This window comes from Anabrus simplex, chromosome 1, assembly GCF_040414725.1.
Source record: "Anabrus simplex isolate iqAnaSimp1 chromosome 1, ASM4041472v1, whole genome shotgun sequence".
NCBI classification, from domain to species: Eukaryota; Metazoa; Arthropoda; class Insecta; order Orthoptera; family Tettigoniidae; genus Anabrus; species Anabrus simplex.
In genome coordinates this window covers 1,356,453,367-1,356,467,501 of record NC_090265.1, presented here as the reverse complement: position 1 = coordinate 1,356,467,501, position 14,135 = coordinate 1,356,453,367, and the positions used below count along the sequence as shown (strand labels likewise).

Sequence of the window (14,135 nt, the reverse complement as noted above, 5' to 3'; positions counted from 1 at the left end):
CATCTGCAATCCATTTTCCAAAAACATGTATCATTTAACAATGTCCCGATGTGATGCGACATGCCTAACATTGTACTGACGTCTGAAAGCTCGCTGGGTCTCCACCACACTCGAAAATTTGGCATACCATACGGCACACTGAGCGCGTTGTTGTGGTGTAATGACCATCTTCACTCAACTCTGTATCAACACTGAGCACGCGCTAACTTGCCCGCCTCTGTACCTGACATCTGGTGATTGCACTATGAACTACACTGCTGCATTGTCTCGCGGAAGTCATTGTTGCAAAGAGAGTCACTGTTAACTCCCATCGTCACGTATATTACAGAAAATTGCATAGATATATATGCATTAACATAATAGCTATAACGTTATACTTTTCTGATATCTCAAACGGATGACCCTGTATTTTAATCACATGGCAGTGACACACTAAAAATAGGATACACACATTAAAACATTTTTTGTACAAATTAAAATAGACACACCAACTCTGTAAAAACTGTGTACTCGCCAGCTTGTTCAAAAATGTCTTGGATAAAACCTTCGTCAAAAATTTGTTGAAGAGGCTGAAAGACAGTTGAAAGTTGATGATGATGATGCTTGTTGTTTAAAGGGGCCTAACATCTAGGTCATCGGCCCCTAATGGCACGAAATGAGACAAAATGTAATGACAACTTAAAAGTCCAAAATCATCCACTGACCGGAATTCAAAACATGACGAAGAATGAATGGATAAAAATTAATTGAAAACAATCAGTGGATCCAAACCGCATTGCCCCACGTTCCCAGAAACGATCGTAAAACAATAGTATTACTGACCAAGGGACTGCTATTAAACCACAATCCTGAATCAATGATGCTTATTGTCTAAAGGAGACCAAAATCCAGGTCATTGGCCCCTCATAATGGTACTGATCGCTAATAATGTGGAACGACTGTAATTTTTTATGTTGCGGTATCAATGAAAAGTAGCATAGACTCGCGGTATTCCATGTTATGGTAATGTACTACGTACATGTAACGCAGACCTAGGGTGTTTCGCACATTGCGGCGCAACTTACAGGCAACGCAAACCTATGGTGTTCCTCACATAGGTGTACTAATGACAGGGACTTGTACTATCCCGTGATGTTCCTCACATAGTGGGTACTAATCACAGGCAACGCAGATCCACGGTGTCGCTCATATAGTGGTACTAATCACAGGCAACACCCAGACCCGTGGTGTTTCTCACGTAATGGTACTAATTACAGGCAATGTAAGCCTGTGGTGTTCCGCATGTAGTGGTACTAATCATGGGCATTGTAGACCCCATCCTGATTCACACTCTGTTGCCAGTAATCACAAACCTATTGTGTACCTAACATAGTGGTACTACTCGCAAGTAAAGGCGACCCATGGTGTTCCCCGCGTGATGGTACTAATTACAAGTAGTTTTGTGGTTATAATTCGATCATACCTTGGTCGTCCCTTTTAGTCACCTGTTATGACAAGCAGGGAGATACTGGAAGAGAATCTCTACAATCTTTCATTCATTTGTAAATCTGTAGTCGTTATAAATATTTCATTAGAATGATTTCTAGAGATTTTGAGTACCTGTTTAGGTTAAAAGAGTTGCAAAAGACGACACTGTATTCAGAAGAGCTATATCTGGGTGACAGAAAGATTAACGGTTGCTTTAAACTTTTATGGCCCAGATGTTTTTTTTTTACCACTTTACCGTACCTTTAACATGTTCTATGCGGATCAAAATAGGAAGAGGGCAAGGAACAATGAAAGACAGGTTTCTTGCTTGGTAAGAACAGCTTGCAATTCGTTATACACTTCCTGTAAGCCAAACGTACTAGCCAGTTCAGCTGTTGTCTGATTTATGCAAGCGTACTCTGGTCACTGTATATTTCCTCTCACAGTTTTCGTCACATGCCATCAGTCTTTTAGGGACCTTCAATAAGAAGACACCTAAACTCATGTTAAAAAAAAAAAAAAAAAAAAAAAAAAAAAAACCCCACAACACCTTGAAAGAGTAGAGATAGGAAGTTCATGTTCATTAGTATGTTCTGCAGAAACGATTAGAATTTCAATCACTTAGGTTCAGCATGTGTCCTGTTGCCAAGTAGGCACTGGGTCATCCATGGGCATTGATAACTTGTTCCATGCGTGACGGCATTTATGCGTATAAGGCGTAAATTGCATCTTGGGGTATAGCCATCCATGCTGCCATGGTTCCACAGTTCATCTTTAGTGGTTGGCATTGGGTCACAGTGTCGCACCCGTCGTTTCACCATATCCCACACATTTTTGAATGGTGACAAGTCCAGTGATCGGGCGGGCCAGGGCGACAGTCTGACATCCTGTGACAACAAGAAGGCACGTGTTCGTGAACCAACATGTGGTGGTTCATTGTCCTGCTGAAATATGGCATCTAGGGTGTCTTGCAGAAAGGGTATGGCTATGGGTCGCAGGATGTCATTCACATAGGTCAAACTGAGCAGTGCCCTGGATGCGCACCAACTGTGATTTGTGGTTGTACCCAATAGCACCGCACACCATAAGGCCTTGAGTTGGCGCTGCATGTCTTGTGCGAATGCAGTCAATGTGATGCCTCCCCCCTGTTTGCAGCGAACCAAAATGCGACCATCATTTTCACACAGAACCTGGATTTGTTCGAAAACACTATCTGCTGCCATTCCTGTCCCCAGTGACGTCGTTCCATACACCATTGCAGTCTAGCATGTGTATGCACATTAGTGAAAGGTAGGCGGAGAAGTGGACGTGCCAGTAACCCAGACCGTAATAAACGGTGACGGACCGTCACTCCTGATAGTGTATGATGTGTTACATTGTTGTGCCAGAGCCAAGGAGGACGCATATCTGTCCTGCAATGCCATTCGGATGGGGTGTCGATCTTCTCGGGGGGTGGGGGAGTGAGTCTGGGCGGTGCGACCAGATCCATCTCGTTGCGTTCTACGGCCTTCTGTGAACCATTCTATACACACCCATTGCACCGCTGACACTTCGTCGCACACGAGCAGCAATTTCCCGGGTGGATGCATCACATTCTCTCATGCCAATAATGCACCCTCTTTCAGACTCATTCGACGGTACAGTTCTCGCATAAGTCTGCGAGGCATCCTACACGTCTGCTCAAGTCACACCGATCCATTACCTTCGGTTTATAGCAACGGGAGCCACAGGCACATTTTACCAGTCGGTGGTGCAAGGAGATATCGATGTGGACCTTGAACCTGAGGGCCGACAATAATTTCTTCAGAACATACTAATGCACGTCTCCTATGAATATGAACTTCGTATCTCTAGTCTTTCAAGATATTCTGGTTTTTATGAACATGAGTGTACAATGCACAGTACAGAACAGTATTTTCTTATTTCAAGAAAATTACAAGTGATTCTGGTACTGTAATAAATTATTATTATATCATCATTGCAAAAAAGTTCAGTAAAATGCTGGAACTGGAGACAATCATTTTTGCCTGTGGTATGTTATTTATTTTTTGTTTTATGCATGTTTTGCCCAGATTACTAACAATTTAGTTTCATCGACTAATGAGGCCTAAAAAGACCAATTTCAAATTAAATAAATCCACTACGGTGGGTGCAGAGAGATGAAGAAATTAGTTACACGCAGTTCCGTACAACAATCAATCTCAGGTTGGCAAATATACTGCCCTCTACACATCAGTAGTAAACATGTTAAAATATAAATTATATGTGTTTGTGTTGTCTGTTAGGTCATCAGCCCAGAGGCTGGTTGGATCCTCAAATAGCACCACCAAAGGTTATGCGGTTATAAGGAAACCCCAATAACCAATGGTAGCACCAAAATGAGGCATACTAGGTAAGATGAGGAGTGAGGTAGTTTGCCATTGCTTTCCTCACTGGGTCAGAGAGTACTATTGCAGCACGACTGACAATATGAGCAGCACCTTTCATAACACTCAGATGCACTAGTCATGCTCCGAATGTCATTACTCAGCACTACCCATACCCCAGCAACTTCCATATTGTCACAGTCATGGATGTTGACTGGGACTTCGGTGTAAGCTACACTTTACTCTCGACTGTGCCAAGAGATGGATGCAAAAGTACTGTATCCATCAAGAAATGACAGCAGGCAGATAAATTATATATAGGTAAACTAGTGAAGGAATGACTGAAGACCTAAAAAAAAAAAAGAGAAAGAAAAAAGTAATTAATCTAACAATGAATTTATTTCAAAATGCATATGCCTACAAGGTTTTTTTAAATGTTACGACTACAAAAAGATCGCCATATACTTCTAAAAATCTTTCACTTCCTGATTTTGGATTGAAGGGTGCAGAGGTGTTGTCCGAAGTATTTCGATGGATGTCGAGGTCTGTGTAGATGTATGAAGAAGATTGGTTTGAGCACATACATACACTGTATGCACTGAGTTTGATGCAGAAGCTGTGGATGTGGAGTTGTACATGCATGGAGAATGAGTAGTTTCTGGTGTGCTAGTATATGTCACACCACCACTTCTTTTCCGAGTGACAGGAAAACTGATGACCAATGCAAACTTGGCTCGCAGACGTATACCAATTTGTAACAACACTCAAAGGGGTTTCTGGAAAAACCAACAGCGAAGTGGAACATCGAAGCTCGCAATGAGTAGCTCCGTTTTCCGGTTGTTGCATTATACCGACTAGTGAATGCTCGTGTTACATTACAATGTTCTATTAGCAGTAAGTCGCCACCTTTAGATTTCACAACATACCAATTAACATGGTCTTGCTTGCTAAAAGCTCATACTGAACTAGCAAACAGTATTTTCTCCAATGTGAACTACACTACCGGGGAAAAAAAAAAGTACACGACATTGATTTTGATCCGATGATGGCAGATGCCACCTGGGGGATAGTAGATGTAGTGATAATGGTTTCAATGTCGCCCGCCAACAGATAGCGTAGTGACATAGCTGCCAGAGCACCATCTGCGTGTACCCTTTAATAGGGAATGTTTACAGCCATCAGGCTCAGTGTGATGTAAACGTGGGAAACAAACAGGCGCCATGCCACGGAGATGCATTTGTGCTTCCTACAGCCAACCGAATGAGTTTGACAGGGACAAATTGTGTATTTGGGGTTCCTCCAAACTGAAATTAGAACATAAGTCATCGACTGCAGTCGTGGCCCTTAGATAAACTGCAAGGCAAGTTGTCACCAGTTCATGTCTCCCTGTACAGTTTCCATGTTCAAACCACATCACTTTAATTATTGCACGTTATAAAGTTCATATTAGAGCCCGTATTGTCAAGGTAACAACTTGTGAAAATTTGGAATTTATAATTCCACCTTTACAATACTTTAATTGTCTTTATTAAAAAGACTACATTAAATTATACTCGTGAAACATGTTTCGTCCTCTTATGGGACATCTTCAGTCACAAATACAAAACATTAAAAATAAGGCGAGGACACGTTGAAATAAGTGAATAAAAAGTCTTTGTATCCTGTGACGCGGCGTGATGGCGTCTAGTCAATCTTCAATGTTAAAATGGTGCGACGTGAACATGATATGAAGCATGAAGTCCAATTAAAATCACAGATTAAATTGTTGTTCAAAACAACGAATTTTCAATTATGGCGACTGAATGGCTCCCAGGATAAGAAGTCCCCCGCTATCATGCAATAATGAGCTGGTAGTTGTTAGGGCACTCTCTCGACCTTGGGATGGGAAACTTCTCCTGAAGGCGGATAAACCACATGTGGTCAGTGGCATAGAATGTCCTCAATGGTTGGACCGGGTGCATCGACAGGGTGTCTAAGTCCCTACTCAGTTGGAATGGCAGATTAAGGCTGCAGTGACTAGGAATCCTCCAATCGTCTTGCACCTGCTTGCCATCTAACATATTTTTCTAGTTATCAAGTAATGTGTGTTTGTTGATGTGCAGCAACACACTCACTCTAAAAAAATTTACACAGAGCAGTCTTCAAACATCATATAACTTTTTCCAAAAGTCCTAAGGCAATCAAGAAGTTGTGACATGGCAGGATTGTGATGCCTGGAAGCCTCTAGTGATAACTTGGTACACAGGCAGTAGATGTGTGATTGGTGGTTTTGCTCAGGGCTGAAGCTGTAGAGCATTTCAGTTGCTGTATCTACGACTGAGCAGTCCTATACAGGGTCCACTCTGCTCACCTCACATGGAGAAGGGGCTAGAAAAGATGACCTAAACATAGTCAACCACTAATATTACTGATCGGATGGCCGCATCTGATGGTATCATCTTTATGTGCCCGAACAAACATGAAATTATATTTTGCAGCATGGAATGTAAGAACGCTCAATGATAACCCTGCACACAGAGACCTGAAAAAACAGCCCTAGTGAGCAGAGAATTAAGAAGATATAACATCCAACATTGCAGCACTCCAGGAAAGGTGCCTTACTGAGGAAGGTTAGTTGAATGAACAAGCTGCAGGTTACACGTCTGCTGGGAAGGAAAAGCTACTAATGAGCACCGAATGCACAAAGTCAGCTTTGCTATCAAGAACAATCTTCTCCAGGAACTGTCAAAACTTTCCACTGGATGTAATGAATGCCTTATAACATTAAGACTTTGGCTGAGAGACAACCAATATGCCACGGTGATCAGTGCATATGGCCCCCACCTTAGATTCTGATGATATCAAAGGATCATTTTATTCAGGTCTGGATGGCATTCTGTCAATCAATAAGAGAAAATAATGGTTGATGGTATTCGCTCCTCTCAAAATCTACTAAACATGATTTAACAATCTCTAACACCATTTTTTGCAGAAAGAATCACCATAAAACTTCACAGCAGCATCCTAGATCAAAGCACTGGCATCTAATTATTATGGAATTGTCTGCAAGAAAGATCTATACAATGTTTATAGCACCAAAACAATGACAGGAGCTGATGACTGTTGGACAGATCACCGACTTGCCAGATCAGTTATAAATTTTTCACTATCCGCTCAGAGGAGAAAACTACAGAAGAGCTGTCAACACGCTTTTGATACAGTGAAATTTGGAATTTCAGAATATACCTCACAATGTTTCATCAGACACTGTAAAAGGAGAATCATCAGGATATAACACAACATTGGGAGAACTCGAAGACCACTATTCAGGATTCTTGCGAAGAAACGCTGGGGCACAAGAGGCCGATTGCAGAAACGGTATTTAGATGATGTCTACGGTTAAACAATGCCTAAGTTAGGTTTTGGTCAGATTTATGGCTGTATGGTCTCAGGGCTCGTTATATATCACCATTCTCCCATACCACTGTCATGGGTCACCTAACCACAAGCAAAACTAAGAGTATACCTGAGTGAAAATTAATAAACATTATTTAGAAATCATCAGCAAAATTATCTGCACTGCCATACAGTTTGCATCCACCAAGATATAACTTTGCGGGTATCCGCATCCGTGCAGGGCTCTATCAGTCACCCTTTCCTTTATACACAATGACTACTATAGCAACTATCCATTCATTTGGTACAGCTAGCTCCTTCATGCCAACAATAATCAAATAAGTACTTCAGATGGTACTATACCCCAACCCATTGTCTTCAATATATCCCCCAAAACCTTATTAATTCTGGCTGCTTTTCTAGTTTTCAACTTTTGTATCTTACTGTAAATGTCACTATCATAGGTAAATTTTAATACTTCTTTAGTATTAGTCACCTCCTTATTTAGACAATATCCTTATAACCAACAATCTTTAGATACTGCTGACAATACCTCTGCCTTTTGTAGATCATTGCATACACACTCCCCCTTTTCATTAATGATTCCTGGAATGTCCTCCATGGAACCTGTTTCTGCCGTGAAGTACCTATACATAACCTTCCATTTTTCACTAAAATTTGTATGACCGCCAATTATGCTTGCCATCATGTTATCCTTAAGCAACTTCTTTGCTAGATTCAATTTTCTAGTAAGTTCCTTCAATTTCTCCTTAATTCCACAGCCATTTCTAACTATTTCTTTCCACCTCCTCCTTAGTCTCTTTACTTCTCTGTTACAATATAGTGGATCTTTACCATTCCTTACAATGTTATAAACCTAGTGTACTCATTCTAGCTTATAACACGCAACTTTGCGAAGAAATATATATAAATATATATGAGTCATACCTTAAGATCCTCGTAGAAGAGAGATGGGTTCATTAACAATGCCACGGACCCACCCCGACCCAAAAAGGTACATTTACTTTTATAACCTAACGAAGATTTCACGCACCACTGACCATTAGCCGGCCAGCTAAGAGCAATTGGCCGCCATGACGTCATTCCCAGAATTCCTAACTCGCTGCTTCCATTACCAACCCACGCAAAATAAAAACATCGCAAAAGGCTTGGCAAGAAAAAAAATGTAAATTTAGTAGCTGTAACCTATCTTTACAAATCCAGGCCAAGTTCTGTCATGAGAACGCTCTCTTTGAGAGGCTCTTAACTATCGCCGCGGCGTATACTGCCCGCACGGCAAGAAAAAAAAGGATTGGATTGGTGGTTTTTAATAAGTTTGTTTGAAACTTTTTACATTCTGTACTCCAATATGGCTATCATAATGAGACTCATAACAAGTAATAAGGAAAAAGGAAGTAATTTAGTAGTTGTAACCTATCTTTGCAAATCCAGGCCAAGCTCTGTCGTAACAGTGGCCCCCTTTGGGGGCACAATCCCTTTGAGAGGCTCTTAACTGATTCACAACTAAGTATTTATTATTTTCTACCCTGTCGATACACTAATTAATTGATTAATTAATTAATCAAGGTACCTGGTAGGATTTGAGGTATTGATATGGCTGATGATGCCCCATAATAAAGGTTGAAACATGTCCCAACTCTCATTTTAATGATGTTTTAACTCAAACATCAGTATTTTGAATTGTATTGAATAGGTGGAACAAATTTCTTACATTTATTACTCGACATAACCACCCGTCCCTCCAATTTTCTTTTTGTTTCTGTCCACCCACGCCACACACACCTTACAGCAGAAGCTCCTCCAGTCAATAATCTGCTTTGCAATATCCAGCTCCAATTGAAGAAGAGGGGTTTCCGAATTGCTTAAAAGGCACCACAAAACAGAAAGGAACCTTATCTGGTACAATGAAAGGCGTGACTTTTCAAAGAAAGTGTTCTTCCTGTCACTCTCACTCCAGGTGTATTTCACCCCTCCTACGCACCGATTGCAGTGGAAAATAATGTTATTTCTCAATACACTTAATTTTATGAGTCCTCCACACTTCTCACAGGTTCTCTTCCTCGTTATCAACCCGTGCCGTTGATAAACATCCAAGATCTCCTTTAAATTCTCCTCCAAACGACTACGTGAACTAATTTTTAACTTGCAGCCTCCACACAAAGCCATAGCAATACTACAACTAAACCTATCTTCTCGTGATAGTATTGCACAATTTTGTAATGTTTCGTTGGACACTTCCTTAACAGTTGGTAACAGTTCACAAATCACTGGCAGATTGTAAAGACGCTTGTATTGGCAATCCGGTGAACTAAAAATAAAAGAGCATCACCTGCCGCCGAGCCTCCGTGTACAGCAAGCGGAGTGAGTACCCTAGGCTTCTGCTCTTACCACCCTTAAAGGTACAAACCTGTTTTCACATTTGTCAATAATTGCTTGAAACCCATCCCAGAGTCTGTTTACATTTTTACTTACCGTTTTCCACCGATCGTAGTTACTTTTTAAAAACTCCCTCATGCCTGTTTTATCAGCCATATGGTACTGCCTAATAGTCCTAATTTTAATATCTTCCTTTCTATCACATTTATTTTTGATGATTATGATGATGCTTGTTGTTTAAAGGGGCCTAACATCTAGGTCATCGGCCCTTAATGGTATGAAATGAGACGAAATGTAATGACAATTTAAAAGTACAAAATCCTCCACACACCAGAATTCAAAACACGAGGATGAAGAATGAAAGGATGGATATGAATTTAAAACAATTAGTGGATCACACCCACAATGCCTTACATTCCCAGAAACTAGCGTTAAACAATAGTATGACTGACCAAGGGACTGCTTCTAGAGCACAATACTGAATCGATGATGCTTGTAGTCTAAAGAGGTCCAAAATCCAGGTCATCGGCCCCTCATAATGGTACTTATTGCTAGGAAAGTAGAACCATGGTATTTGTCATGTTGAGGTACCATACTAATCAATAGTAGCGTAGACTCGCGGTATTCCACACATTATGGTACTACTCACAGGTAATGTAATGTGCACATGTAACACAGACCTATGGTGTTCCTCACATATGTGTACTAACCACAGGGACTCTTTCTATCGCGTGGTGTTCCTCACATAGTGGGTACTAATCAGAGGTAAGGCAGAACCATGGTATCGCTCATACAGTGGTACTAATCACAGGTACTGTAAAAGCCAGCCGGAAGCATGCACTGTTGCAACTAATCGCAAATCTACTGTGTACCTAACATAGTGGTACTACGCGCAAGTAAAAGCGACCCATGGTGTTCCCTGCGTGATGGTACTAATTACAAGTAGTCTCATGGTTCTAATTCGATCATCCCTTGGTCGCCCCTGACGACAGGCAGGGGATACCGTGGGTGTATTCTTTGTCTGCGTCTCCCACCCACAGGGGGTTGTGTGTTTGGTCAGCGAGAGCTATTTTATTTCGCTCAAGTCCTCTGGCAAGCCATTTAGGACCCCCCCCCCCCCATCCGCCACCTGGGAATATCATCTCTGCCTTTGCTACGCCAGCGTAGTAGGTTCGTGGTCATTTATTTTTAACAACGACAAAAACAGCTTCCTGATCACTAGTACCATCTATTACTTCCGTTTCTCTATAGAGCTCATCTAGTTTTACTAGCACCACATCCAGTATATTCTTCCCTCTAGTTGGTTCCATCACTTTCTGAATCAGCTGCCCTTCCCATATTAACTTATTGGCCATTTGTTGGTCATGCTTCCTGTCATCCGCATTACCTTCCCAATTGACATTTGGTAAATTGAAGTCACCCGCTACAATCACGTTCCTTTCCATATCGTTTCCCACATAGCAGGTAATCTTATCAAATAACTCTGAATCAGCTAGCCTTTCCCGGTCTGTACACTCCAAAGACATCAAGTTGTCTATTAGCTATGTACATAATCGCTGAACAGTGAAATGACAAGGTACGTAACTAGCTGCAGGAGAGATTTTTCTTCATAACTTTGTTTTTGGAAAGACATTTAGGGCCTACTCACTCCAACATAATAAAAATCTTAATAATCTTATTATAAAACCAGTAAAATTGCAGATATCACCTCAAAGGAAACCAGAGAACTACAGACCAATCAGCCTGACCAGTATAGTTTGTAAAATACTGGAGAGTTTAATAGCAAAGTACATCAGAGGGATATGTGATGATAAAAATTGGTTCATGAGGAGTCAGTATGGATTTAGAAAGAAATTTTCTTGTGAGGCACAACTCGTGGGATTTCAGCAGGACATATCAGATCAGTTGGATTCAGGAGGCCAGTTAGATTGCATAGCCATAGATCTCTCCAAAGCCTTTGATAGAGTGGAACATGGAATATTATTAAAGAAACTGGAGGGAATAGGATTGGACGTAAGGGTTATACGTTGGATAAGAACATTTCTAAATTCAAGGGTTCAGAAATTCAAAGTAGGAAATAATATATCACAGGAAGAGAAAGTTTGGAAGGGAATTGCACAGGGTAGTATAATCGGTCCGTTACTTTTCTTAATATAGGCTACACAAATGATTTAGGGAACAATATAACATCAAAAATAAGATTGTATGCAGATGATATAATTGTTTATAGGGAAATAAATAACATTGAGGATTGTTCAGAATTATAAAGGGACCTTGAAAGTATCCAACAGTGGGTTGAAGAAAATATTATGAAGGTTAATGGAGGCAAATCAACTGTTACAACATTTACAAACAGGAGCTTTAAAACTGAATTTGAATATACTTTGGATGAGGTAGTTATCCCAAAAGATGGCAAGTGCAAATACTTAGGTGTGAGATTTGAAAGTAATTTGCACTGGAAGGGTCATGTTGATGACATTGTTGGGAAAGCATACAGATCGTTACATGTCATAATGAGACTACTTAAAGGACGCAACAAAGAATTAAAAGAAAAAAGTTACTTAAGTATGGTTTGTCCATTATTGGAATATGCAAACAGTGTTTGGGATCCTCACCAAGAATACCTAATAAAAGAAATAGATAGTGTGCAGAGGAAAGCAGCAAGATTTGTAACAGGGGATTTCAGGAGAAACAGTAGTGTATCAGAAATGTTAGAGGAACTTGGGTGGGAAACTTTAAGTAAGAGAAGGGAGAAAACTAGACTTATAGGATTGTATAGAGCCTATACAGGAGAAGCAGCATGGGGAGAAATCCGTGAGAGGCTTCAGTTGGAAAATAATTATATTGGCAGAACTGACCACAAGTATAAAATTAGAAGGAATTTTAGCAGAAGCGACTGGGGTAAATTTTCACTCATTGGGAAGGGCGTAAAGGAGTGGAACAGTTTACCAGGGGTAGTGTTTGATCCTTTTCCAAAATCTGTACAGGTATTCAAGAAGAGAATAAAGAGCAACAGGGAAAATAAATGAAATGTTAGAGGGCATTCGACCAGTGCAGGCTATTGTAAATAAAAAATGTGTGTTAAAAAAAATAATTAATTCCATCCCCTGGTCCATGGAGTTTGGACAGCCAAAGTAGGGGACTGCCTGTAGGGGTGAAGTACAGTGGGGACTTCGAGGGCCCTGGGACCGCTACAGTAGCTGTGAAGGCCCCTCAGGAACTCTGAAAAGTGGTGGCAAAAGGGGGCTCTGGTTAAGACGCATCAGGTCGTTATGCTACTTAGGTTCCAAAATGGGTAAAAAAAAAAAAAGTAAATAAATGCAATGTAAATTTTAATCTTATACCAGTTGCATAGTATTATTTGAAGTAAATCCACATACTGTATGAATTGGCTATGATAAGTATAGGAGATATTATAAGTAGAATGATGTAAACAATACAAATTTATTAAGGATGCTCTGTTTAATAGAAAAAAAAATGTTAGCATAAATTGTATATTATTGTATTCTAGAAAAAAAATTGTTTTCTTCTCTTGTTAATTTAAAATTTAGTGATTGACAATAATGTATTTTAGTGTACCATTTGCCACCGAGGTAGACACCTCATTAGTGCAAATAAAGTGATTTTGATTTGAAATGATTAAACATAAAAGTACCGACTTTATCTGCTACTGAAATGCACAACAGAAAATTAAAATGGACCCACACAAGAACATAGATACGCAATTCACAAGGTAATAGACTTACCTGTTTTGTGGAAACCGTTTCCCTTTATAGATAAGACATCGATCAGTAGCAAGACTGTGTGAGAGCATAGGAGCTGTACGAAGACATCTCCGTTCCTCAGCAGGATGCTGTAGTAAAACTACTCGACAGAGGGTGTGAAGTGGGGTTGATGGCAGAAACGGGCACCAGCAAACCACACAAGGTCGTCTGAAACATTTAGCATAATAACATACCAAATATTTCAAGACAACGGTGAAGTTTTAATCGGAGGAATTATATTCTAACCTGCATCGCGTACAAATTTCTCGCATTTTGGGCGGATCGGCTGGTATACTTGACAAGTCTTCCCAAACCTCATTTTCGTTAGTCATACCGCATTGAATAAAATCAGAAGCCTTGAACTATACCCACAATGTGATGCTTAACATGAAACGATATCTCTAACAGAGATATACACGGTCACGAAGCAACCAAAAAAACGAACAGAGTTTAACTTATGTTCATGTCAACTAACGACAACATGGAAAATCTTATTTCGTTTCAGCTGTTTCAACCAAGACCCAGCCGCCATCACCGATACTTCTTCTTCTGCTTTCTTGATGCTTATAATAATAATTTATTTAACGCGCACAATGTGCAAAGAATTACTATATAACCACTGCCTGCTCGATCTGCATCCGATGGCTGCTTAAACTGCCTGCTCATTCCATACTCAAACGTGTAACACGCCTTACAAACAATCTGCCGCTAGATGGCAGCAGCAAACGTACCCATTTACCGCGTGAATATAACTAGATAAGCATAC

The 14,135-nt window shown here is 40.4% G+C and overlaps 1 protein-coding gene across 1 annotated transcript in view; it reads right to left on the bottom strand.

Annotated features, from left to right (window-relative positions):
* Nucleotides 1–13,914, bottom strand: part of Dtwd2 (DTW domain containing 2) — a 30,749-nt gene extending 16,835 nt beyond the window's left edge. The window contains exons 1-2 of the mRNA XM_067152331.2: nucleotides 13,616–13,914; nucleotides 13,352–13,537 (exon numbers count right to left, since the gene is read on the bottom strand). Of these exons, the coding sequence (XP_067008432.1) occupies nucleotides 13,352–13,537; nucleotides 13,616–13,701 (272 nt within the window). The 5' untranslated portion in view covers nucleotides 13,702–13,914. The remainder of the gene's footprint in view (nucleotides 1–13,351; nucleotides 13,538–13,615) is intronic.
* Nucleotides 13,915–14,135: the final 221 nt, after the last annotated feature.